Source organism: Eremomyces bilateralis (assembly GCF_010015585.1).
Source record: "Eremomyces bilateralis CBS 781.70 unplaced genomic scaffold P152scaffold_10, whole genome shotgun sequence".
Classification (NCBI taxonomy): domain Eukaryota; kingdom Fungi; phylum Ascomycota; class Dothideomycetes; order Eremomycetales; family Eremomycetaceae; genus Eremomyces; species Eremomyces bilateralis.
In genome coordinates, this window is record NW_022985076.1 from 171,605 (window position 1) to 197,418 (window position 25,814).

Consider the following 25,814-nt stretch of genomic DNA (forward strand, 5'->3'; position numbering starts at 1 on the left):
ACTGATTTCGCAAGTCACTGTACGCTTGTCATGCCTTGAGATGGCCGCTCCCGCCCTCGTGATATATCTATTTTTAGGAGGAAGAGCACACAGCCTTTGGTGGAATTGACCTGTGTTGATGTCCACCAAGGGACTTTAAGCCTCTGCGACCGTCTCGAGTGTGGACGTGCTTCACTCCACTTGGGCATGGAATTTGTCTTTCCCCCAGACGAGCTTGTCATCTCTCTTCTCAATCCTCATCCACATGTTTCGATGAAGGAAAAAGCCGAAACTTTCTTCGTCCCACATCTTCTCCAAGCCTCCTCCCGCACGGCAATCAAATCGCAGCACAAACTCGGCAATAGTTTTGTTGAGCTCCATCATGGCGACCGGTCGTCCAAGGCAGCCGAACCGACCGTATCCAAATACCATCCACACGGTATCATTCATGGCTTGAAGCCTAGCTTCGTCGTCAGGACTGGCTTTGTCATGAAGCAACCATCGTTCCGGTCGGAACACATAGGGATCGTCTCCGTACAAGCTCTTTTCATGGCACATTCCCCAACTATTCCATGCAATGCTAGTGCCACCCGGAACGAAGATCCCATCGATGGTATCTCCTTCAGGAGGGACATTCTTGGACAACATCCCAGTCACGGGAGGGTATAGTCGAAGAGATTCCTTAATGCACGCTTGAAGATAAGGCAATTCGCGCGCCTCGGAATCTCGAATAATCGGCCTGGAGATCTTGCCATCTTTCAGTCCGTTGGTCAACTCTTCCAAGAGCTTGGAACACGGACCCTGATGGGTGAAGATATGCATTAAAGCGAGGCGTAGAGCCGTACTCGTGCTATCAGAACCGGCCGTGATCTGTGTTAATGTTTCGCTCTCAAGCTCTTCTTGAGTCAACCCATGAGCTAGGAACGAGCCCAGCATATCCTTCTGCTCGATCTTGTTCGGACCGAATCTCGCAGCCACAGACTCTTTCGCCCAACCCATGACCTTCCCAACTCCAGTCGCATCCGAAGCTTTTGGAAAAAAATACTGAACCGCAGGCAGTCGCAAAATTCCCAGCAGCTCAGGATACACGCTAAAGAACATGATGGCTGGAAGCATCATGCGGAGATTCTGAAGGTAGCCGAATGGATCACTATTATCAGTGAGAAACCCGAACGGCCTTCCAAATGCGATGCCGGAGATCACATCCAAAGTGAAGAAAGTCATGATCCTGGCTAAGTCGACAGGGTTATAGCGCTCAGAGTCTGAGGTGTAGCTACGTTCTATGAGAGCAATTAGATTCAAGATTTGTTCCTCGATCTCCATTTCCAGATTTGGATTGTCTTTGCCAGAGTACTACTTCTGTTCAGCCGTTATTATTTCGAAGTTGTTCTTAACTCAACTTACCCCTGGACTCATCTTGGTTCTGAGCTGACCATGTATGGCCTCATCTCGATAACTGACGATGTTATCCCTTTCCGGATGTAGACGCAAAGCTTCATACACCTTGGAACGAGTGTAAGGACTTCTCACGGCACTCATTCGCCGGATAAGGGAAACATCCTTGGTCAAAAGAGTCGACGGTGCGATTCTCGCCGTCGATCCTGCTAGGTCGTCAGCAACGTCCACGACTGTTGAATTACACTTTGTATTTGGATTCAATATTGATCGGAGTATCTCTCCATTTTGAATCCACCCTTCCAACTCTTTTTAATCTCGTTCAAAACTAACGAAACCTTGGCTTTATATAAAGAGCTCGGGATTTCGACGTGAGGTTGCTGATAATTGGTTCAAGCTACCAAATGATTTGATGCGGGTATTGGTTCTCTAGGGAAGGTTGGATCGCTCACCATATTCTTCGTTGACTTCGCCAAAATATTTATGCATCCGACCGGACGTTAATACTCGAAGCATCCAGAGTCTGCTCCATCCGGCTCCTCGAGGGCCTCTGAACCGACGGAGCCCAACATATTGTTTAATGGACTTGAGAGTAAGAAGGAAAGCGGCAACAATGAAGATGAAGGTGAAGAAGTGCATTTTGAACGAAACATCCACCAGTCTCGCCGCAATTGCACCGATTCCTTGGTCGAAAAAGAAAAATCCGAAATGTGAGTAACGAAAGTTACCTGACTAGTGAGATTTCCGACGACTTTGTTGTCCCTTGCTCTGGGTTATTTATGACTTGTCAGGAGCGACGGAATGGGAAGATCGTCGCAATATGAAGCGGGGCAGATCGTAACCCGACAAGCAAGAGGTCCATAAGACTGAAGTTTGAGCACAGAATGTGACTCGGTTAATACGAGTATCAGTTCAATTCACTGGATCGGTGGCTCGACTGCAAGTTGGTTTCCAGGATGTTGCAGGTTGCTGGCTAATATTTTGATAATTCTCCATTTCAGTTATATGTTAGTTTATAATGCCTGCGGAAATGCAGCTACCTGGTTCAGCTTCGAGCCACATTCCCAATGATATCCCTATCAGGTGGAGCGAGTCAGGGAGCTGTGTAGTCCAGTTCTTTTGGTAGTGATCACATTGTGGCCTAGCAGGACGCTTATGCAGACGTGCAGAACCAAACTCCGCTTCATGCAGTTCCTCGCTCATAATATGCATGCAAGCGAGCAAGAACAGCATTCCCGATACTGTTTTCAAAGTAGAGAACCTGGACGGCCCTCAGTACCGGCCGTCTCGGCCACATGGATTTGGATAGGGAGGATGAGAGCAGTGTGTAGTCTACTCCACAGCGGGCACCGTCATGTAGATTAGTTTGCTAGTTCCCCACATGGGCCGACTGAAGTTGGCCCGAACGGGCGCAGGAATCAATCAATTAATATCAATCAATCAATCAATCATTCCTTCATTCCTTCATTCATAATATGCCTCCTGGGGGGGAAGAAATTGAGTTACGTTTCTTGGAATTCTCCTAACGATAACTACCACTATCACCATCATAGACAAGCCCAATTCGCTCAAAAACAGCATAATATCAAAACGTATAGTTAGTTAACTACTCTTTTCCTAGTTAGTTAATTAGGCGACTACTAATTAGAGATCTGTTTTGGTGAATTCTCCGCCGTGTTCTGGTTAAAGTCGTGGAGATGAGCTGAGGGAAATGCCAAGAAGCGTAACTCAATTTCTTCCTCCCCGAAGGATAATGGGATTGCATGGTATGGTTCAGCTCATGGCTTGGCCTTGCTCCAGTTGCCCACGAGTTGGTTTGGATTTGTCCTCCTTTCTCGCAATCCGTCGTCACTTGTGTGACATTGATTCACATATGGTATTTCTAGTTTCTACTAGTATACATACCGAGGGGCTAGGGATTACTATGATATTGTCAAAATATTTCCCTTGCTTTGCCGTCATTCCAGCAGTACGGCCAGAACAAACGTCATGTCCAGTACATCGGGATTGAAATGGAGGGTATGGTTGCCAAACAACGACGTTATATGCTGTGCATCCACACATCGGACACATTTGCCCATTATCCGGAAACTTTAAACAGCTACATAGCCTCAGCGAGGCCGTTTCTTCTTCTCCCCTGAATGCCCCTTCCATCTACCGTTTTTCCCCATCAATCCAGTCGGTTTGATCTTCGCATGTGCAGTCCTGTTGAATGATATAATTTTATTACGGCAACCATGGACGGAACGCAGAATTCGGCTCCTCAAACGGTTGAAGTCGATGTAGGTTTCTCGTGCTTTGTCCGGGGTTATGGGGGGCATTTGAATGTTATCCTACGGAGCTGCCGAAGCTGATACTCCGAGACTGTAGGTTGATTCTGATTCCGCATTGGCTGATGATGCGTATGTCCTACCACTTAAAGGGGTGCAGCGTTTTGGGTAACCGGGTTCAGTTCAACTGCATCCACATCTTTGGCCGAAAGCATATTCGACTATCGCCGCGAGAACGGAAGAAGCTACCATGGTTTGTTCTCGCCCATCGGCATGCGGCTCATCCGCACCGATCTGTCTTATCTCCGTCTATTAATCTCGCTCCTTAGCATACAAGCCTGGATCCTATGTATTTCCTTGTGACGAGGTAGGCGTTCTAAGACCCGGTCCGCATCACGGTTGTATCTGACTGGCTGCATAGAAAGAGTCCGATCGACTGGGTAAGCTCTTTGCGGTCTAGTAACGATTACCTACTGAAGAAAGAAGACTTGCAGCATCATTTGTTTCAACTGACCCTTGATGGAAAGTTGTTTCTCGCACCAGTTGGGCCTGACCCACATCACATACTTGACATCGGTACAGTGAGTGTCTCCCGTATCCAGCGCAAGGCGAATACCTAATCATATTCAGGGCACCGGTATCTGGGCCATCGACGTCGCGGACGAGTTTCCCAGTTGCGAGGTGATTGGCACTGATTTAGCACCGACCCAGCCCAGCTTCGTTCCCCCGAATTGCAAATTCATCATCGACGATGCCGAGGACACATGGCTCTTCGGAAGTACAAAATTCGATCTCGTACACTTCCGGGTGATGGGAGGCTGTTTCAAAGACTGGAGGCAGGTCTTCAAGCATGCATTCGAGTAAGTAAGTATCATCTCCCTTTTAAGATCAAGTCTGCTGAGCAGCTCAGTGCATGTGCGCCTGGAGGCTATATTGAAGTCAAGGATTTTATCTTACCTATGAAGTGCATCGACCATACATACGCTGGCACCGCTTTGGAAGAGTGGGATAGGAACATGATTACAGCGTCTGAGAATTTTGGCAAAGAAATATGTCAAGTCGACAGCTACAAGGGATGGTGAGTACCACTCCTCTGTTGCCTACACAATTAACAGCCCCAGGCTTCTCGAAGCCGGATTTGTTGATATCCAGCAACGCGACTTCATGTGGCCATCAAATCCCTGGCCGAAGGACCGCGTAAGTCGACTCGAGCATCGTTTTATGAGAATCATGATTAACCAAGTCCAAGAAATTGAAGGAGATCGGCAAATGGAACGAAGTCAATATTACGGACGGCTTGGAAGGCTTTTCCCTCAAGCTCATGACTCACGGATTAGGCTGGTCGGAAACGAGCGTTCAGGTTCATATTGCACAGGTGAGGTCCGCTATACGTGATCGAGGAATCCATGCATACTTTTCTATGTGAGTTTAAGGCCTTCATTTAATTCGACCATGACGTTAACCAAAAGAAGTCCAATTCTCTGGGGTAGGAAACCAGACGATCGTTATCCGGGGTAACTGACATGGACTGAGCCAACCTACCACAAGCCGTACGGCATTCCTATCACGGGCCATATACGCCCCCTGTGCTTGAGTTAAGCGTTTACAATTATGATCAGATGCCGAATAGGGAAGTTTAGGTACATATTAGGCATATACGTGTCACAAGATAGGCTTGAACGACAGGAAACATTCGATTGATATGCTGAAACACGGAATATGTATTCCAATGCCAGTACTTCAACCGACATTTTTCAACTCCTCATTGTGGTAAACATCGCCACCGAATTCCGAACCCCCATAAATGCGCGCTGATCGAAAGTCCCAACCGTTTTATTCCCATAGCGCCATTATCATTATGCGTATCACCTGTCCATGTCGTCGCTCATCTGCCCTATTTTTCTCTTCGACGGCGTGTTCCTGCCACTCTCGTCCCCATTCGTAAACTCGACAACCTCCCACTCGACTTCGGGCCGCCCATTCGCCAACATGTGCCCTCCCCTCTGCCGCTTGACCCTCCCCAACCGCCCATCATCCACCATCTCCTCGAACCACGGCGACCCTTTTCTCGCCACCAATTGCTCTCCACTCGACGAAGCCCGTACTGCCTGCAGTTCACCAACCTCCTCCTCCTCTTCTCCCGAAGGTAACAGCCCCAACTCCTCTAGCACCGAGATCTCTCCGTCCACCAGACTCTCCAGCGTCAGATTGATGAAGTCGGCGTCCTCCCTCGTGCTTTCGCTCCACACGCTCAGTGGCGTGCCGCAGTACCCGCAGAACTGTCGGCGCGTATGCTCGGGCGCGTTGGGCGCGTCGTAGGTCCGGCGGATCGAGGTGTGCGTCTCGTCGGAGAAGAAGCCGGTCGTGGTAGAGTGGAACCAGTCGAGAGGGACGCGTAGGAAGGCGGAGAAGGGCGCGGCTTGGTGGCGGCCTGTGGGTGGTCAGATCCCGTCGGTCAATGGCGGTGGATGGTCTTTGATGTCGAGCGCGGCGGTCACGAGTGGTATGGAGAGAAAGGCCATTTGCTAGACAACGGGTGGACGTACGGTTGGAGCTGCTTGTATCAAATTGGACCTGAGCTTCCTTTATTCGCGGCTCTGGGATATTGACGACATAGCTATTCCTTGTGCATGCGCAGACTCCATTAAGGGATCGACAGGGCTCCCCGTCAATGAGGAGAACGCTGCCTCTGGTAGACATGGAGGGAATACTTGTATAGCTTGTTATACAGTTAGGAGAATAGCGAAGGCAGTTAGTGTAAGGAAATCCCCAAGTGTTTAACAAAACGCCGCCGAGAAATCATAATTCGAGCACCTGCAGATGAAGAAACGGGAGCTGGAGGGTTCGATGGTGATAACTCGGTATTATTACCGCTTCGTTGCTCGTACGACTTTTCGACTCCGAAAAGACGATGACGCAGCTGAGGCGAGGTTGAGGAGCAATGTCAGGCACCAAGGCATAGAAGTTCTCCTGGCCTCAGCTGTATTGATCAGGTGGCAGCTCAGCAGCATCAACATCAAATTTCAACGTCAATAATCCTCTAGGATTTGAAACTTCTCACTTCAGTACTCAGGCAGAGTATAGTTTGGTATATAGTTTTACTTGTGATTTAAACCAGACCCAAAGAGCTTCGTGTTAATGTATCCCTCCGTCAGAGCCGTTGGCAATCCATTTACAAACAATCCCCAGTGTATCGGCGATTTATATTTTATACTGAGAAGAACGCGGAGCATCACGGAGACATGGTTGAGTAGAGCCTGTAGAAATCTTTGAAGGTCGTTAATCCGAACAACATGAATAATCCTGCGTCGTCGCTCATCCAATGGTGCCTCTATTCCAAATGGCGCAATGACTTATAAACAGTGCAGATGCCGTACCAAAATAGGTATGCCCAGAGAACAATATCACAAGGTGCGCAATATACCCCCTCTTAAAGAGAATACCTCTCTACATCTCCTCCATGAGCCCCGACGGTCACCCAGTCCATCTTCTTCCCCTCCTCCGTATGGCTCCCGTTCCACCGGAGATATTTCGCTTCCTCGGATAGGACACCCACACCCTTGCACCTGAGCCACTCATCGAGGGCCTCGAGGAAGAATTGCAGCTTCCCGCGCAGATGGTTGGCATGTGCGACGTCGACCGCGACTGGATAGTTCTCGGCATCCCATAGCAGCGTGTGGATGGGCAGGTGCAAGGACTTGCGACCGTTGATGGACTCGCGGTTCAGCGCGCTATGTTGCTCGAGGAATCGGATACCGCCCTTGGAGAGGCAGAGGAAGTTGCAGTATCGGCCGTCAGAAGAAAGGTTGAGTTTGGTGTGGTCGGGGAAGTTGATCTAGGGAAGGTTAGCGCGTTTCATGACGAGGGGCGGCTCGGGACGAACCTGGAACGACCCATCAGTAAACCCCCATACCCCGACATTGCCGAGCCGTTGATAGAATTTGACGATAGTGTCCGGCGTCTCGGTTGCCGAGTTCGTCGCTGCGCTCTCGGCCTCGTCCGCCGACACTTGCTTCGCAAGGTACGACACGAGCTTTAGCCAGATCCCAACCTTCTCTTTCTTCATTTCAGGTCCAAGACCAACGGATCGGATGCCAGCGCCACCAAAGTCGGCGTAATATTCGAATGGCAGGGAGAGCATGGCGTCCGGGTTCTTTCGCACCTCACGCACTTTGGCGTAGCCGTTCCGCACCACGGCCAACGTCACAGGGAAGGTTGGCTTCGGTTTTTCTTTCTTCAAGACCGTTCCGATGCTCCCGTCCTCGAGCATGTACCCAACGCCATAGGCTTTGGAGTAGTCGACCCATTTCGAAATGAACGGCAGTTTGGGCTTGGCGAGCCGACCTGGAGTTGCATATCGATTACTGAGTGCGTCAGCAATATTGTCCCGAAGGTTCGCGACGCGAGCCAAAACCGTCTCGGGATCGGTATACGGGACCTTCGGCCCTACATCACCCGAAGGAATGCGCGTTGCCCTCGGCGCTGCGCCACCAGCATGTCTAGGAGCCACTGTCATGCCGTCTCTTGATGACGGCCTTGAACTCTGCTGGTCGACGACTGGTTTGGGCATGACAGTCAAGGCAGGCCTCTTTGGAAGAGCAATCTCCATGAGTTGGAGCTGCTCGGGCTGCTCAGGCTCTCGCAAAGGAGCCGCTCTCTTCGAATTCTTTCTCGTAACTCTGCAGGTTTCACGGGGCATTACTGGCGGCTCCTGTATATTCCCGACGATTCGTACCGTCTCCATCGCCACTGCCTTATTCCTTCTCGTCTGCCTTGTACTCTCCTGGGCCGCTGGAGGTATATTCTCCGTGTCCGCGCTGACTACAACAGTTTCAACCACCTTGGTCGTTTGCGGTATCTTCGAATCCACTTTCATTTCCGGTACTCTCGCCACCTGAATAGACTGCGATCGTTGTGTAGCAATCGCCCGGCGCTTTGGCGCGGACGCCATCGTTCGAGACGCAATAGTTCGAGCCGGTTTCCTCTGCAACTGGGCCTCGGGCTCTCTGTCGTCAGCAGTGGTAGCAGGCTCGGTATTTTCCTTCGATCTCCGTATCCGCTTTGCTTTCTCCGCCAATGCTCTCGTTGTTCCCGGCTCGTTTGCAGACGTTTCTCGCAACGCTCGGCCTTCGGCAGATGGCTCTCGTTCTTCGATGATGTCGCTCAGCTGTGCGTTGGGGTCGACCGAGAATGGATCGACCCGGTCAGGGTATGGCAAATAGATCGTTCCCTCTGGAATTGGAACCACCGGGTGGCGGCCGATTTGGAGCTCTTTTTCACAATCTCGAACGACGGACCGCAATTTTCGGCCACCGATGACCGGGAATAGCTTGCCTGGCGCAAACTCGCCGACGCCGGAGGCTTTGCATAATCGGAACCAGCTATCTGAGAAGCCTCTTTGGATCACGGCGGCTGTTGGCGGTCGGACGGCTGGAAATCGCGGTGGTACACTCGTGCAGCTCGATTCCATGGTCTCGGGGATGAAGGCGGTCTTGAAGAACGTATGGCTGACGATCTGATCCGGACATGGTCGATCGTCCTCGTGTACGAGCAATGTCGCGACGAGATCTCGAAGATCGTTGGAGATGTCGTTCTGCGTTTTCGAAGGGTCCGGCCACTTGTAATCGCACATCTGTAGCTTCTTGTAGATGTCTTCGCGTTTTGGGGCATGGAACGGTGCCTTTCCAATGGCTAACGTATAACTAGACGATCATCAGTATTTTTCCCGCCTAAATCAAATGGTATGGACTGACGCGATAATGCCAATTGCCCACAAGTCCACTTTTTCATTATGTCCTCTCCCTCCTTTCTCCAGAATCTCCGGGGCAAGGTAGTTTGGCGTCCCGCACATGGTCGTCCGTCTCAGCGACACGTCGTTCTTGCTCACCATGACCGCAGCCAGCCCAAAATCTCCGACTTTGATGTTCATATTGCTGTCTAGGAAAAGATTGCCTGTTTTCAGGTCCCGATGGATAATCTGTCGTGCATGCAGATACTTGACTGCCCCACACGTCTGGATCAGAAACCGTCTGATCTCGGGCATGGTGAAAAACTTTCGTCTCTTCAGTGCATCAGCCAGTGAGCCGTTATCGCATACTTCCAAAACAACATATGTACTCGGCCCGAAAGTAAATGCACGGTAAAACTCGACGATATTCGGATGTTGCAGCTTCGAGTGCAATTGGAGCTCAGTCACAAACTAGATCTCGTCAGATATGTTGTCCGCAATTGGCGTCAATTCATTTGAATCTACCTTCTGTGCCATCTTCGCCGGTTCCATCTTCGACTTCACAATCTTCAACGCGATAATGCGACCGGTCGCCTTCCCTCGTTCCGCCACCTCCGCCCGATGGCAGATGGCGAAGCCGCCTTTGCCCAGCTGCTCACCGGTTATGTATGTGATGCCATTCGGCTCGGGCACCACGCTTGGTGGTGGGTCGGCGTGAACAGACATGGTATCTGATCACCTAAAGGGATTTTCGTGGATTTTGACCTTGTTTGAATTGCTGGGGAAAGTGTGCAAGTCATGGATCTCATGATGATTGAGGAGTTGACAAACGTTGGCGTGGTTGCTACGGCGACTGGATGTATAATGCCTTAATGTCTCAGGCATAACTCCGCCCCCTGCCTACATGTAGCCACCCCTGGCCAATTCTCCCTTTCTGCCATCTAATCTCATCTTTAACATCAATCATTTCGCAATTCTGCAACTCCTTCAGGTTCAGTAAGATCGGAATACTAGACCCGACAACAGGATTCGAAATAAAAAGGTCTCATCACACACATTTCCTACATACCATTCGTGAAACTAGCTCTCATCGCCGACGCACATCGGGATCGCATCCGAGGAAATCTATACTAATCCGCCTAACTTAATGACCAGTCGGCCAGTACAGGATATTCTCCATCCTGAGAATGCATGTGCATAATATATCCCAATATTGCACCATATATATTACAATGAAGGCAGCAAAACTCCCAGTTGATACATATCTGGCGAAGCATGACTTCTGGGTATGTTCTCAAGTGGAAGCCTCTGTGTGCGCACCGGGGGTTTCTCGTCGCATGAGGATGCAAACTGAACATCTGGCATCTGCACCACTTTATCTATTGCCTCTCTTCATCTCTCATTACTCAGAACCTGCCTGGAAGTCGCCCATCTCGCTTTAATGATGCTGAGTGCTTCCTCACAATACTTATCCAGGGCTGCGACCACGAGACGGAAGCCTTGTTCCGAATTGGTCTCGAATTTGGGCATTCTCGAATGAGTAGCGGAAATCCCAGACCGTTCCGTCATCGAAATTGGGTGCTATGCTTTCCTTGTCGACAATGAAGTCCTTATATCCAAGATCCGTCGTTTCTTGCTCCCAGAAAAATTATATGCAGAAGTGTTTCATCAAAGGAACAAAGTCATCGGTGATGTTTTGCAGCGTTTCCCATTCAGATTCAAGGGCTTCCACTAGTTGGAACGAGAATTGGTCTATTCGTTTGGGAACAGCCATCGATGCCATCTTCTGAAGAAAGGCAAGGGTATTTGCTTTCGACAACCCGCGATGCGGTGTCCCAGCTGCAGCATTGGAGGCCATCAGAAACGGCAAGACCATTCGGAGATGGGAACATATTGACAGTTTACTCAACTTTCGATGTGTCTTGGGAATTCCTTGCAATAAAGCAAACCTTCGAGAACAAAGACGCACCGGACTTGCTCAAAGTACTATTTTTTTACCATTGTGAACACATTCGAGTCGATATCTACTTCCGAGCAGTGGAAATCGAAAGGAAGTCACAGATAAAGATGTCGCTTCTTTTGCTTCAAGATTACGGAGCGCTCTAATCCGGCGCCCCAGGGTGCCGAAGCCGCTACCAAGTTTCCTCAAATGCGAAAAGACTGAGCCTAACATGTACAAAGTCAAGAGCGCGGTTCGAGAACTAGAGAGTCTTTCCCTTGTCAGCCAAGATAGAAAGGACGGCACGATCTCACTCCACCCATTGGTCCACGCCTGGGCTCGAGATGTCCTGTCGGACAAAAACGCGAGTTTTGAGGATGTATTGCTCTGACCATGTTGCTAGAGTCCGTCTCGTTCCCTTCCAGAGAATCCGGCATTGCAGATAGGGAGCTTCACGAAGCCACTGTGCCGCACCTTGATCACTGTCTCCTTAACGCTGGGCAGTTTTCCTTGATGCCAGCTGGTTCACACGGAGAGCCGAAAATAAACCTACTCACGCTTTTTAACCCTACTTCGTTGTTCCTCCTCCAGGAACAGATCGAAAATTCCGCAAAATGCGGCTATGTGTATGCGAACAGGGGTCGATTTGACCAGGCCGCTCATCACCTACGGATGGTGAAGGATGCCCTGATCTGGGTACTAGGTCGGAACAACGAGAAGACCATGATGGCAATGCTGAGGCTAGAAGCCGTATGTTGGGGTCTAGGATAGTTGGAAGACGCAATTCGGCTGCAGACCTCCGCAGTACAGGCACGGTCGAAACGTTATGGATCAAAAAAGGAGCAAACACTTCAAGCCATGGATCAGTTAGGACGATCGTATTGGCTCATGGAAAATATGATGAAGCACTTCAGCTGCAGAAGACTACAACAGAAGGGATGGAGTCGACTATGGGTCCAGATAATCCCCAAACGCTGGCCGCACTCGGGTTACTCTAGGATCCTGGCATCGGTATCAGGAAAGCCTGGATGTCCATCATAAGGTCTTGAGAATTCGGAAAAAGAGTCGGAGAAACACATCGACATGCTTAGTACAATGAACAATCAAGCCATAGCTCTGCTTGATCTTGGGCGTTTGTCCGAGGCATTGCCTATTATGAACAAGGTTTATATCCAAAGACAAAGGCAGCTTGGCAAAGAGCATCCTTGGACCCTGTGGGCCCTATGTAACCTCTCGAAGATCCACATTGAGATGGGAAACCTCCAATTTGCGGGTGATCTGCTTCGCTGGGGCATTGAAGTAGGAAAGAGAAGTCTGAGCAAAGACCATCTAGGCGTCCTGATGGGTTCCGGCGAGCTTTCCCGCGTTTATGCTCGAGAGGGGAGATTGGGAGACATGGAACAACTATCTCTCGAGACGATCAAATTGATCGAAGCGTTTCGTGGCATCGACCGTCCGGACTCCGTCTACGGCCTCTGGAAGTTGGCGCACCTGTACGAGCTGAAACAGGAGGCCGACAAGGCTGCTCAGACGTGTGTCTCGCGCTGGAAAGAGTTGACATGCGCATCAGCAGGAGTTATCCATTGGCGACGAAGCTCGAGGACGTGCTTGGACGTCTCAGTCATCTTGAGGGCGGTTCGCAGTAGATGACGCGACCAACACCAATTAGCAAGGAAGATCCACAACACCAGATCCGCAACACCAGACCGCCATCCGGTTGCGGATACACCATTATCGGACTTGGTGGGCAGTTGTTTTTGCGCGGTTGTCGAGCACTGGGATAAAGTACGGTGGCTTTAAGCAGGTATGAATCAAATATGTGGGCAGCGATGCTTGTAAATGGTTTTGCGGCAAGGAGAAAGGTACCGTAGCGTTTGCATTGAATTATAAGGGCGTCTTATTCCGTATAGTACTTGAGCGTGTACATCTCGAATGCCTGCGTCTCGCATTCCGCTTGCGTTAGTAGGACTGGAACACCCAGCTGAGTACTTCTCCCAGAATCCCATGACGGATCAATCACACTGCCCCATGTCTCTCATACCTCTCAACCATTTGACATATTCGACATTCAATATCTGCTCGCTTCTGGTCTCACGTGTCTGTCTACCCATTTCATAATTCAGTTCATCATACTTTATCCTCTTTACACGTGTTTACCTAGAGCTTGGGGCGAGAGCAATGCTAGAGAATCTCCGATCGCCACCGCCCTCTCACTGGATGTCCATTAGACGCTTAATACCCAACTACAATGCCCGTTCGGTGAAAGCATCTTCGTCGTCTCGCAAGGATCCTCGGTCAAGCGGACCTTTCCTTGGGCCCTCGAGCTTCCACAGATGACCACCCCGACCCTTTTACCAGCCCTACAAAATGGTCTAGGCTGTGTTCACCCGCTCTAAGGCTTCCATATATCCCCTAAGTGCAACAGCTTCGCTTGCTTGGGAGTACGGCACGTTGGACTTTCACGGAACCTTGCGCAATCCAGACTTATTTTGTCAGGGCTTCCTTTCGCTTATATCCGCTCCCGGCCGCCCGAAGCGTCATGCATACCAAATCCCCGTGCGAGTTGTAGCATCGGTGATGAGAAGCGGTGATGGTTACGCTTTCTGCCCCGTGGAATACAGAGCTCCACCTCATAACGCCTTGGGTATGTACTTACTTCCTCCAATCCGGAGTCAGATCACAGTTCCCTATCCATAGTAGAGCATCCCGAATCGTTGATAGCTCGAGAAGACTTTCTTCGCGTATCGACGTGGCATACAGCCATACTCACTAAAAATGGGAAGCGAAGCAGGGAAGCAGAGGGGAAGAATTGAGATGAGGTTGATATGCGGTGGGGCTACTCCAGAAAAGGAGAGGCTAATTTCCCGGACCTAGCCCAAAGTGGGCATCCGCAACATGCTGGGGCGCGGGCGATCAGGATGATCTTCTTCAAACTCCGTATCCATTTCCCCAGACGATATTAAAATCCAAAGCAGCAACAAATCAGGTTAACGCGATCGTATGCTCATTCGATCCCAGCTATATTAATGCTTCCGTTCAGTCCCACTCGCCTATCGGGCAGCCCCGGTGTCAGCAAAATGCGAGAAAAATACTCCCATTGAAAAAGCGAAGATCGAACAGCCTCGAGAGGATCGAGAGTTCCGAGAACCCCTCCTTTGAGTCTCGCCAACGCCTAGGCCGATGCGGAGATTTCAGCATCTGAATTAGTGGATCCGCATCGCAGAGCCGTCCCGAACGCCGTTCAAAGTCTATCTGCAAGTAAGAAAATAAGCCGAAAGAAATTCACGGACGAAAGTCGACTACTGTTCACCCTCCCCATCCGCGTTCTCCCCCGTCTCCTCCGACGCCTCCCCCTGATTTCGCAGCGAATCCGCTACCCAATCCTTCAACCGCTCCCAGCGACTCCGATTCAACTTATTGCTCAGCGTCCGATAATTGTACATCTCGCCCCAGCAATCGCGGCCCCACTCGCAGCCGGCCATGTTGACGACGAAGTCGCGCGCGGACTCCTGATAGTGGATGTGGGGATCGTCGCCCTCGCCGCAGGCGCCGGGGGGGAAGGAGTTAAGTTTGCGCTGGGGGATGAAGGCGACGTGGGGGCGGACCCAGGGCTGGTGGCGGTAGAGGTGCTCGAGGGCGTCCTGCTCTTTATGTTCCCAGTCCATGTGCTTCTGCTCGTAGCCGACGGGGTCCCACCAGATGTCAAGGAGGCGGTCGGTCCAGACGGAGCGGCGGACGAGGAAGGAGCCGAGGTTGAAGCCGGAGCAGTCTTGCGGGACGATGAGGTGGATGGAGGAAGGGAGGTTGTCGCCGGTGGGAGAGCGGGTGGCGGGATCGAGGTAGGTGGCGGTGAGGGGGTGGGTGATGTTGAGGGGGTTGTAGTAGTTAATGTCGCGGTAGGTGTTTTGGGTGAGGTCGGAGAAGATGTGGGATTGGAGGGAGTAGCTGGGTTCCATGATGAAGGTGTTGAGGTCAAGCCACCAGAACCTGGTTCACGTCAGAATTATATGGATTTGTTGGAAAAAAAGGGGGCTTACCACTCCGCTTGCGGGTACTTGCGCATGGTGTTGCGGATCGTGTCGACTTTCTCCCAGCTTTCTCGCCATTCGTGGGCATAGCGTTTCTTCGTGGTCATGTCGACGATTTCCAGCTCGTATCCCCATTTCTTCGCGTAGCGTTTCTTGTTCTTGATGCTGTCTCGCTCGATCGCCCATTCCCTCGGCCCTTTCCACTCCATGACTCCGCCGCCCTCGTTCGCCGCCAACATGATGACGAAATTGCTTCCGCCGCCCAACATCGGCGCTCGTCTGTACACTCGATGCAGCGCTGTCCTATGATTAGCCTCCCTTCCAAAGTACCGGAAACCCGAAATACTCACGTGTTACATAAAATAAGAACGCCAAAGCCAACAACACCACCACCACCAACCCCCTCATCTTCATCTTCCGCAACACCCTCCCCCCTAACGTCACCACATCACCCCATCGCATCCCTCGCCTCGTTGCCCACCTCCCCCTCCCCAACTTCTCCTTCTCCGCAAACTGCCCCGGCGCAAACTCCGGCAATCTCTGCGATATCCGTCGGAAATGTCGCGCGAAGAAACCTTGGTTCCGGGTCGAGAACGACGGATACCCGCGCACCTCCGCGCTACGCGCCGCCGCCGTCGCCCACGACACGTCGTTCGCGCTGCCGTTCATGTAGCCGCTGCTGCCGGGACGAGGAGAGGGGCGGCGGCTGGGCCCTGTGCGTGGGGTCATGAGGCCCGGGGTCGACCAGCCGCCGCCGCGTTGGGGGGAGGGAGAGCGGGAGAGAGACATGGGGTGGGCAGGGGTGCCGGGGATCGCGGAGAGAGGGTGACCGAAGCGGTCGGGTGGGAGGGAGGAGGTCGATGCAGAGGTAGGATTTGAGGGATCAGTGAGATTCGATGTTTGGAGGTGGAGGGAGGAGGGCCGTCTGCGATGGTGAGAGTGGGTGGTGGTCGGGGATGGGATGGACGCCAGGGTTACGACGCCGCGTAGGGCAGTGGAGGATTGGGGATGGTTGGTCGTGAGGACGGTCGGGATATTATTGAGGTTTTGGTGATAGTCGTACAGACGGTCAGGAAGGGGATGATCGGTTACGGGAGCGAACACATCGACGCGGACGATGAGCGGGAGTCGTCAGAGCCGGCGACATGCGGCTGAAGGAAAGGATCCACGTCGTTCGAGGAGCGTAGTAAGTGTCGACGGTTGAAGATTTGAATGTACGATCGGTGGATTCTAGGTATGGTTGTACGGGTGCTGCAGGTCTACTGTTCGGTGAGCAATGTGGTACAGTATACGGAGTAATACGGTGAATGGGGGAACAAAGTTTCTAGCCTGAGAGATGGAGTTTGAAAAGTCCAAGACCCTTAGTGGTTCAACACTGGTGAAGGGAACAGGGATGGGGGTCATACAAGGATCGGCGGCCCTGGCTGCTCAGTCACCTTATTATTGCTGCCTCTGTCGATGTCTGGATTGAACTCTCTCCCTCTCAGCAATTTCACCATCGATTGCAAATCCCCGATGAAAGCTGGAAACTGTGAGCAATGGCGATGGAGGAGGGGGGTTTAAGACCGAAGGGTACCTATGCGTAATAGGAGAGAGCAAAGTGTCTGATGACCCTCGATGTCAGAAACGGGGATCATCAAGACTCTCCAAGAAAAGAACAACGAATGCAACGTCAGGGATTCCTCATCTTAATTTGGTCCCCCTTGGATGCTTGATACGAGTTGATAGGCTTTACAATCGAGTGGCGTGCTTTCATTCCCGTCGCTCTGGAGGTGGACTCGGATTTATGTTGGATTCATCGTCAGACGTTGATCTATCAGATCCGATCTCACCAAATAATTAATTCATACAAGGGGTTCTTGGAACCTTGATCGTTGGGGTGTCGTGTCTTTTGGTTGATGGATCTCAACCAGGCATTTCATCGCTCAACTGAATCAGCCATATTAAGCTACTCTGGAGCCACAGCGAGTCAAGTGAAGGGCAGCCTGGAAGATTCGAGTGGCTTGTTAATTAAGGACTTGCTGACTTGATGACTTGCTGACATCCTGACCTCCAGACTGGTACTAAGAACGATGGATCTGCAAAACTCTTAGTTAAACATACTACAATAGCTTAAGGGGATTCAGGGAATCCAGGGAATTCCGGAATTTTTTCTGGTAGAAATTCGAATCCAATTGGCAAAGTATTGAACTCTCGGCTCTCAATGGCATTTTTGGCGCCTTCCTTAAAGCCCCTTGCTCCTTCCCAACCGGGCTCCACGGGCACACCACGTGGCACGTGATGCCATTTCATATTTGTCATCCAGTCACCTGACTCGAATCTCGATGTTGAGGCTTACATGATTCTTCGCCATCTCGAACCTCCTCAGTCTGGGAGAGACGTTGACTTACTGGATTACAGGAAACAATATCTATAGCCATGGAAGAAACACGCTGGAAAGTAGAAACACTGAATGTCGTGCAGCAGCCCACTGAATCCAGTTTTCCGCATCTCGACCGCCGAGCCGCCTGTCCTATTGGGTCGCGTGCCAGGGTTTATTTTTGGTCGTCGACCGCAAGCGCCCAATGGCCTCCATCCGACTGGCATCCCGCTTCACCAACTTCCTCTTTATCCAACCACTCGTCGTCCTTCCGCTTCTCTGCAACCGCTCGACAATGAGGCTCCATTTACTTGGACGAATGAAACGCCCTTCGTCGCGTGAGTGTCGGATGAGCTGTTGTAGGACGCATTGGATCTGCCGCTCTATGGTTGTCTGGGGTGGATGATTCGTGTAGCCGCGTCATGGAGGGAAATGTAGGCAAATGGGTGGGATTTCTAGACTTCTAGACTTCTAGACTTCTCATTTCTTCCTCGTGCTTGAACCTTGTTATTGTCGTGTTCTTCGAAAGGGTTTATTGTTGCGTGTTGCTATTGTTTATTGATCGCTATTGTCCTTCGCTTACAGTATTGAATTACCTTCTACCATTTCACCTGCTGCCTACGGCTCTCGACAATAGGAACGTTGATAGCCAGAGCAGCATCTTCGCCTTATTAGCTTCGACCTTCTTTGTTCTCGAGACTCTCGATCACTCTTTGTCACTTTCGCTCCCAATGCCTAGACAGGTCCTCGACAGAGTCTCACCCTAACCTCTCCTTTGTTCTACATCACCTTCTTTCGATCACCGATTTGCCTTCGTGCAGGACACTAGCATTTCTAATATTCACACGCAAAAACTACTCACGTCATGCGGACATTGGACCAAATCGGCCTTAGACACACGAAGGATTCGGATTCTCCGAAACACTTCGGGGACGTCAAATCTCACCATGTGAACTATCGGACGCAAACGTTCGACAAAACTCCACACAGTACAACGGCCGAGATCGAAGAACCGGAAGCATACTACCGAGACTACAGCCGCGGCGCCAAAGGCGGGCTGACAGTTCCAGAAAAACCCGCCTCCAGCTCTCTGAGAGGGCTAGGAATATCCAGGGCAAGGGCCAATTCGGGGAGCCAACGGTTATATTCACGGCGGTTGAAATCACGGCAAGCATTGGCTCGAGCGGGAATTTCGGTAAAGCCCGGTATCCGAGTCGACACCAGCGTTTCGCGGCATCGAGCCGTACCTCCCTTACAACTATATCCATCGGAAGAAAAGCCGAAGCGGAAGACGCGGGTGAAGCGACAGGAAAAGCCGCAGAGATCCTACGACAGCGACCCGTCACCGAACTCGCCGATTACACCAACAATTCTGGTTACCCCAGCGAAGGAAGATGACAGTGCCACAAACCCGCAATCGACCATTCGAAGGAGGCCACGTGCAACGTCGAGTATCTACTCGGTGAACACGGCTGGATATCGACCAAATCGGCAGACCGAGGACATCCCACCCATGCCCACATTCCGACCTGAAGATTACATTGCTGACAGTTCCGCGTTTGGGCTCCCGGTCGGTACACCAGGGGGGCCGAAAAGAAATCCGCGAGACTCATCAGCCACTGTGTTCGAAGAGGAGTCAGAGGGGAAAACGAGAAGACGCGTAGAGTCAACCGCGACACTGTTTGAGGAGGACGATACACCTATCGGACCCAACGCCCAAAGAAACCGACCGACTGCGAATCTGACTGTCGATACCACCCTCCTCCCAACGCCACGTAGATCACGCGGCTGGTGGAACGTCATCACCACGCCGTTCGAACTCACCCGCTCCGCCAGCGCCCGGTGGCTCGGCACGCCGACAGAAGATGGGGAGAGCACCCCAATCGTGCCGGAGATCGCGGAGAAGTATAAAGCACACGATTCAGACTCCGATACCGCGACCGACATCGATTCAAAACGCAGCTCCATGGACGAGAAGCACGCGACGGAGTTTCTAGGCGCGACGCTGGATCGGTCGTTGCCACCTACCCCTATGGACCCGGATGGATTCTACGGACGAAACCCTCCGACTAGGGCTAGGATGCGCGAGAAGGAGATCAATACCTCTCGCGCGAGCTACATCAGCCCGGACGATCGCGAGGTGCCCATCATCCTTGGTCACGACCTCAAAATCGCATTCGAGATAAAGAACTCCCGGGAGAGAGGTGGTATGGTACCTTCACGCGGTCCGCAACGTGATATCGCTTCGCCGGACTCGCATAGGAGTGAGATGTCTCCGGTGGTCGGCGTTGCGGCAACAGGGACGGTGGTGGCTCCTGGGACTATAAAAGCACCTACGCCCCCACCGCCCGTTCGTGCACCCCCAGCACAGTCAAGACCTCAGCCAGAACAGTCGAGCGGCATATCAAGTTGCATGTCGTCTTCCCCACGTCGTCTGCCTTCATACATGGGCAGCTCTGGCTCCCGCACCAACCCGCGAGAAGCGCAAGCTTATCCAACTCAGTATGTGATCCCGATGGAACAGTACCAAGCCTACGTCCGGGAGGCCGAAAGGGAGAGCGGTAGGGTAAAGGAAAAGCCCAAGCGGACTTTCAACTTCACCTTCTTCCCGTGGAAAAAACAGCGAAAGCACGAGACCGTTACGGAGAAGAAGCGGCGGCGAAAGAGATGCTGCCTCGTCGGCTGCATTTGCATCTCGCTCCTCGCCCTCGTCGCCCTGATCGTCGCGCTCGCCATGACCTTGACGCGACGCGCCCCGAAAGACATGCCCGTGCAGTCCCAGTGGCTAAACCTGACCAACTACCCACCCATCCCCACCGGGGTCATGACTGTTGCGCGTCCGCGACTGGACTCCATCGTGAACGGCTGCGTCAACCCTACGACGATGTGGAGCTGCTCCGTCCCCAAAGAAGAGCAGCCATCTATCGCGCCGAACAACCCGGATGAGCCGAACTTCCGGCTAGAGATCCGGTTCAATAACGGGACGGGCCTACCTGGAACGGATGTCCTTGGGAAGCGCGACGCGTTCACGGACTCTTTGTTCCGTCCGTCGCCGGACCCTCCGAGCCTGGAAGATCAGGCGTTTCTGGGGAACACGACGGATAATAATACGCTTCCTTTTGAGGGTGAGGAGACGCCGTTCTTCATCACCTTCCTCCCCGCTAGCGAACTCGCTCCCGACGACCCTGGCCTCGCCAAACGCCAAACCACCGACGAGGACCCCGACTCCTCCACTGATTCCACCTCCACCTCCACCTCCACCTCCACCTCCACCTCCACCTCCACATCCATCTCTAACCTCAACCTCGGCACCCTCATCCCCCTCCCTTCTATCCTCCCCAACGGCCTCGCCGCTCCCGCCTCCCTCCACCCCCTTCCCTCCGCCCAACCCCTCCGTCTCTACAACCGCGGCCGTCCCACCGAGCACTACGGCTTCTACACCTACTTCCCGCGCAGCATCTTCCTCAAGTCCGTCAGCTTCGTCAATGTCTCCGACCCCGGGCTGGGGGAGATCGCGGCGGACGAGGATGGTGGGGCTGCGTTTGAAGGGGCGAGTGCGAGGTGTACATGGGCGCAGACGAGGTTTTTGGTGCAGATTTGGACGAGGGGGGAGGGCGCAGTGAAGGTGATGGATGCGGAGGGCGGCGACAAGGCGCAAACTTCGACTTCGACAACTTCTTCTTCTTCTTCTTCACGTGCCGACGTCCGCGCCGCCGACTCCTCCGCCAACGCCCTCCTCCGCCCCGGCTCCTTCCCCTACCCCCTCACCATCACCCTCGATCGGCACGGCGGCGACCTGCAGAACAAGATGATCTACTGCTACCAGCTGGACGCGCGGGGGCGGATCGTCGGCGACAGCAATAAGATTCAGGTGGAGTTACGGTCGTTTGGTGGGACGCCGGTGAATCCGAGTCGGGGGCCGTTCGAGACGACGAGGGTGGGTGTGGGGGAGGGGGGCCCCGGGGGGATTGATGGGGGGGATGCGGGGTGTGGGTGTCGGTGGGCAAATTGGGTGGTGGATCGATAGGGGGTATATAGAGGAGAGATGAAGGGAAAATAAAAGAGAGAGGGACGAGGGATGTCGAGATGGGCAACGGAGATACGAGAGACCGAAATAATATTATTCATGTCGGATAGCATAGCATTGCACTAGACGGCGTTGGCGTTTTCGGATGCGGGAGATTGCTCTTTCGATGTCCCATCCAATGTAATCTATCACCAAATGCGCTGTTTCCCATCCTTTGCGCATTGCAGGTATCCTGACCATACGATCTTCCTTCCGAGCTGTGTCGATATCGCAGGGTTTCTTTCCCATCGGATTGCGCCGTCCATGCATTTCTCATTGCGCCGGTCCGCTTAACATATAATGATGCGGTTTCAAAGCTCCCACTGTATACAAGTAATGGTACACGCTGATTCCACCGCCCTTCTCTTTCTCCCGTAGCCGCAATCAACCCCGTTTATGCGGCCCCTTCATATATCGATACATCCTTGCCAGGTGGTAATTGATCGTGCTCTTCGATTTCTGCGGCGCTTTCTGTTTCACCCGACATCAGCCATTTCGTCCAATTGATACCATGGTTTGTTGCCATCGAGGAGCGGCAAGAACGAGATGGGGAGAGAAGAGAGGGATGTTACCTGTGCGTCCATACATGCCCGCAATTGCTGTTCCATGGCCATACATCCTGACGTGGTGTATCCCGACGACGCCCAGCATCCTGTAGTAAAATCAGTTAGCACCAAATGTTTCCTTCGTGACTTCCTTCGGCCCGGGGAAAACCGAGAGCGGAGAGGCCCAACACGTACCAAGCACGGACGACATGATCGTAATACACGGGTTCTCGGACATCTTATTCGGTCGTCGCAGTCGGAACTTGTGCATTGGCGGCAGCCGAGGGGCCTTCAGCGCGGTCGGGCGACCGGTGACGGGGGGTTTGGGGACCATCGTGGCAGAGGATTAGGGTGGGATGTCGGTGGGAGAGGCTATGACATGGTGTGGAGAGGAAGGCGCTCGCTCAGGGTCGATTGACGGCGTGAGGATCAGAATCTTGGTTGGATTGATGGATTGAACTTCTTGAAGTTGGTGATTTGCAGGGATGGATGGTGTCACGTGACGTCGGATGTTTCTCAGAAATGGATGATAAGGGTTGCGGTCACGTGCCGTCGTGCAGGTCACCCACCAACAGTTTGTTTACACCTCCAGGGTTCCGCACCCAATTCATCACCAAGTCAAGACACAACTCCTCCGAACGTTTTTCCCTTCCACGCCATCCACCATCCTCATGCCGTCCCCACCATATTGTCTATAACTAAATTATTCCACAACCATGCCGGTGGAACTCATATTCCCCCTTTCGAACGAGGACCCGCCCTCGCGCCCGTCCCGCTCGACACCACCCCCCCACGACCCCTACCACCCCATCTTCTCCCCCGGCGCGCTCCCCCTCCCCAAAGTCCATCGCGGTTGGGAACGCGCCCCGGAATCCCCGTTCGTCAAGCGTGGTCCGTCACATAAGATCTGGAAGCGATACGATGGCGCGCAGCTGGTCGGGGGCATGGCGACTGAGAACGCGGACGGGGAGGTTCGGCGGGTTGAGGGGGCGGCTAGGGCGGTGAAGAGGCAGAAGATTGGGGGCGCGGAGGGGAGGTCGACGCAGGTAGAGGAGGAGGAGGAGTGGGGGACGCCGCGGAGTAGGTTTCGCATCGATGGGTTCGAGATATGGATGCTAATGTGGCGTAGGGAAACGTGCCGCTCCGCAAATTTCAGCTGTGCAAGACTTTCCTGGACCGAACAGTCCCACCGGTGCTGTCAGCGTGTCCGTGGGTGAGATTGCATCAACGCCAACCAGAATTCAACGTGATGGAACGCTTGAACCTACCGTTGTTGAAGGAGACGCCAACTCCTGCGAAAACATCATTAACACTACGGCAACTGATCACATGGAAGGGCCCAATCCTGTATCCACTGGCGGCGAAGAGTCATGTGGCCAGAGCGGGAACCCATCAGTTGAAGCGGGGGAAACACAGTCACCCAGCGACTCTGAATATGCCACAGCAGGTGCTGAGCACGATCCCCTGGTGAATGAAAGGGTAGCCAATGATGCAGAAACAGAGACATCTACAACAGATAACGAAGGATCTGAGCATGAAGCCACTGAGACCATGCGTCTAGAAAACGACCAAGTGCTGCATTTCATGGTTCCGCCAGCCGTAGACAACAGCACTGAACTCTGTGTCCTCGGCGCACCTGACACAACTACGGACGAGAATGAGGCCGCATCGCTAGATGAAGACACGATGTCTCCCACGCAGGAGGTGACTCTCACGGGACCGCAGTTTCCCAATATCCATCTCGACTACGATACCGAGATCCTGAAAGATTTCCTGTCGCGCGCTGCGGCTAGCAAGGCATCAAAATCAACCAATGCGACGAGGAGGGAATCAATCGAGAATCGTCGGGATTCCGATAAGGTCCGTGAGGCTCTGTCGTCGCCCACGAAAGCGCTGCAGGAGAAAGAATTGGCGTCACCGACGATGAATTTAGAGCTTCCATCAATGCCTATGGTTCCTAATATTCCTAAAGAGAATTCCACCATCGAGCTATCACTTAGCACGGATGGAGCTAATGATGCGGTGAGCAACAAGCCATGGACAGGCGAAGAAGACACAATCACCAGCTCGTGGAATCCACGACGCTCGCTTCGAGCACGGCCTCCGGTTGATCCTCAAACCCAAACCAAGAAGATTAAGATTTCCTTGAACGACACCCACGAGACGATTAAGCTCCGAACCGAAACGCGAGAACTGGCGAACATGACGAGACGAAATACAGGCCGGAACAAGTTCGGGGCGCAGAATGTCCGGTACCGGCTCAAGTCCCTGGCAACTGACTCTGAAAATTTGTTCGAAGAGCTTCCCGGAGAATCAGTCAATGCGTCCGAGAAGCGGAAGCAATTGCAATGGCATGAAAGCGTTGATGAGATGGAGGTGATCCGGGAGGCTGCAGCTAAGGCTATTGACGCCGTCCCGAGCACTACGGAAGAGGCTCAGGTCGATGATTTGGTGGTACCCAGCCCCGCCAGAAGATCGTTGAGAGCCCGTAGCGCTTCGCAACGACAACGAACACCGCGTACCAAACGGACGAAAGGGCTGGGTTCCACGAACGGCACGCCTGGCAAAGTGCCTAAGAATTCGATGCTCGACACCGCACAGGAAGAGGCGTCGACCGCCGCGGAAGAGCAAAGTGGCAAGCAGCCAACGACAACCACCACTTCAAAGTCCAATATCTCGTCTCTCCCTAAACCCGCACCCCTTCCCGCCGTCTCCCTCTCCGTCGTCTCAGAAAGCACCCCGACAACCCGCTCACTCAAACCTCCCACCACCAACGCCCTCACCACCAAGCCCGAGGGCGCCCTCAACGCCGACAACGGCAGCGACGCTGCGTCCGAACCCGCCGTCAAAGAGCCGACCCCACGACCCGTAGAGCGAAAGAGCCGGCTCGTGCCGCCGCGGAAAGTCAAGCTCGACGCGATCGCGCCGCTGGTGGAGGGGAAGGAGAATCGGTTGGGGGTGGCGAAGAAGTTGGGTGGGGGGGCGGGGGAGGCGAGGAAGCGGAGGGTTAGAGGGTAGAGTGGGGGTTGGGAGGCAGTTTGTGAGTCCGGTTGTTACAGTTTACGGCAGTGGAGTTGGGAGGCAGATCGAGCTGGGGCGTTTAGGGGGTATGGTTGCTTGTCGATATTGCGAGATACAGAGTATCGGAGGATGTCGATGGATATGTTGGGACGAATGGGTACCTTTCATTGTAGAAACTGAGCTATCATACTATCATTTCACCGAGGAGCCGTTGACCGTATCCCTGATTTAATGATTTTAGCTGCAGTACTTAATCTTTGAATCTAATTGCCGTACTAACCACCAACGGACTACGGGAACTCCCGTCGTGCATCAGAATCGCCCTGACCGCCCCTGACATACGGTTCCGTAAATACTTCCGTTCCTGGCTCTGAGGCGCTGAGGCCGCAATCCTGAGCCAACAACATCATATCATGAAGCTGTAGGCGTGCGGGATGGACTTATCCGCATACGTGGAACGAAAATATGCATATCGTTTAATGTA

General features: G+C 52.7%; 11 protein-coding genes across 11 annotated transcripts; 6 read left to right on the forward strand and 5 right to left on the reverse strand.

Annotated features, from left to right (window-relative positions):
* Positions 1-2,339, reverse strand: P152DRAFT_417194 (putative P450 monooxygenase). Its single transcript, XM_033677081.1, has 3 exons — positions 1,827-2,339; positions 1,384-1,580; positions 1-1,332 (listed from the first exon to the last, which is right to left on the reverse strand). Exons 1-3 carry the CDS (start codon positions 2,011-2,013, stop codon positions 172-174), a joined length of 1,545 nt encoding a protein of 514 aa, XP_033533825.1. The 5' UTR covers positions 2,014-2,339; the 3' UTR covers positions 1-171.
* Positions 2,340-3,498: 1,159 nt separating this feature from the next.
* On the forward strand, positions 3,499-5,522 carry P152DRAFT_27897 (S-adenosyl-L-methionine-dependent methyltransferase). Its single transcript, XM_033674905.1, has 12 exons — positions 3,499-3,656; positions 3,745-3,776; positions 3,827-3,897; positions 3,974-4,011; positions 4,066-4,084; positions 4,131-4,225; positions 4,275-4,504; positions 4,555-4,722; positions 4,766-4,841; positions 4,894-5,066; positions 5,117-5,130; positions 5,178-5,522. The coding sequence occupies exons 1-12, from the start codon at positions 3,612-3,614 to the stop codon at positions 5,282-5,284; spliced, it is 1,068 nt and encodes a 355-aa protein (XP_033533826.1). The 5' UTR covers positions 3,499-3,611; the 3' UTR covers positions 5,285-5,522.
* Positions 5,243-6,547, reverse strand: P152DRAFT_482244 (uncharacterized protein). Its single transcript, XM_033681875.1, has 2 exons — positions 6,191-6,547; positions 5,243-6,075 (listed from the first exon to the last, which is right to left on the reverse strand). The coding sequence occupies exons 1-2, from the start codon at positions 6,342-6,344 to the stop codon at positions 5,510-5,512; spliced, it is 720 nt and encodes a 239-aa protein (XP_033533827.1). The 5' UTR covers positions 6,345-6,547; the 3' UTR covers positions 5,243-5,509.
* A 209-nt stretch (positions 6,548-6,756) lies between these two features.
* On the reverse strand, positions 6,757-10,142 carry P152DRAFT_417204 (kinase-like protein). Its single transcript, XM_033677082.1, has 4 exons — positions 9,898-10,142; positions 9,398-9,843; positions 7,528-9,346; positions 6,757-7,479 (listed from the first exon to the last, which is right to left on the reverse strand). Exons 1-4 carry the CDS (start codon positions 10,096-10,098, stop codon positions 7,075-7,077), a joined length of 2,871 nt encoding a protein of 956 aa, XP_033533828.1. The 5' UTR covers positions 10,099-10,142; the 3' UTR covers positions 6,757-7,074.
* Positions 10,143-11,102: 960 nt separating this feature from the next.
* P152DRAFT_27998 (uncharacterized protein) lies at positions 11,103-11,591 on the forward strand. The gene has a single exon (XM_033674913.1). It carries the CDS (start codon positions 11,149-11,151, stop codon positions 11,476-11,478), a length of 330 nt encoding a protein of 109 aa, XP_033533829.1. The 5' UTR covers positions 11,103-11,148; the 3' UTR covers positions 11,479-11,591.
* On the forward strand, positions 11,592-12,238 carry P152DRAFT_27999 (uncharacterized protein). Its single transcript, XM_033674914.1, has one exon. It carries the CDS (start codon positions 11,705-11,707, stop codon positions 12,080-12,082), a length of 378 nt encoding a protein of 125 aa, XP_033533830.1. The 5' UTR covers positions 11,592-11,704; the 3' UTR covers positions 12,083-12,238.
* A 166-nt stretch (positions 12,239-12,404) lies between these two features.
* Positions 12,405-13,050, forward strand: P152DRAFT_458600 (uncharacterized protein). The gene has a single exon (XM_033679500.1). The coding sequence runs from the start codon at positions 12,653-12,655 to the stop codon at positions 12,959-12,961; it is 309 nt and encodes a 102-aa protein (XP_033533831.1). The 5' UTR covers positions 12,405-12,652; the 3' UTR covers positions 12,962-13,050.
* Positions 13,051-14,610: 1,560 nt separating this feature from the next.
* Positions 14,611-16,128, reverse strand: P152DRAFT_397631 (glycosyltransferase family 34 protein; the record flags this gene model as incomplete). Its single annotated transcript, XM_033676420.1, has 3 exons — positions 14,611-15,298; positions 15,349-15,637; positions 15,690-16,128. 3 exons carry the CDS (start codon positions 16,126-16,128, stop codon positions 14,611-14,613), a joined length of 1,416 nt encoding a protein of 471 aa, XP_033533832.1.
* A 2,174-nt stretch (positions 16,129-18,302) lies between these two features.
* Positions 18,303-21,774, forward strand: P152DRAFT_28093 (uncharacterized protein). Its single transcript, XM_033674920.1, has 2 exons — positions 18,303-21,523; positions 21,713-21,774. The coding sequence occupies exons 1-2, from the start codon at positions 18,564-18,566 to the stop codon at positions 21,723-21,725; spliced, it is 2,973 nt and encodes a 990-aa protein (XP_033533833.1). The 5' UTR covers positions 18,303-18,563; the 3' UTR covers positions 21,726-21,774.
* Position 21,775: 1 nt separating this feature from the next.
* On the reverse strand, positions 21,776-22,724 carry P152DRAFT_458604 (mitochondrial ribosomal protein 10). The gene is made up of 3 exons (XM_033679501.1): positions 22,505-22,724; positions 22,337-22,416; positions 21,776-22,235 (listed from the first exon to the last, which is right to left on the reverse strand). The coding sequence occupies exons 1-3, from the start codon at positions 22,641-22,643 to the stop codon at positions 22,149-22,151; spliced, it is 306 nt and encodes a 101-aa protein (XP_033533834.1). The 5' UTR covers positions 22,644-22,724; the 3' UTR covers positions 21,776-22,148.
* A 207-nt stretch (positions 22,725-22,931) lies between these two features.
* P152DRAFT_482249 (uncharacterized protein) lies at positions 22,932-25,327 on the forward strand (the record flags this gene model as incomplete). The annotated part of the gene is made up of 2 exons (XM_033681876.1): positions 22,932-23,389; positions 23,439-25,327. The coding sequence occupies exons 1-2, from the start codon at positions 23,026-23,028 to the stop codon at positions 25,325-25,327; spliced, it is 2,253 nt and encodes a 750-aa protein (XP_033533835.1). The 5' UTR covers positions 22,932-23,025.
* Between the last annotated feature and the right edge of the window lie 487 nt (positions 25,328-25,814).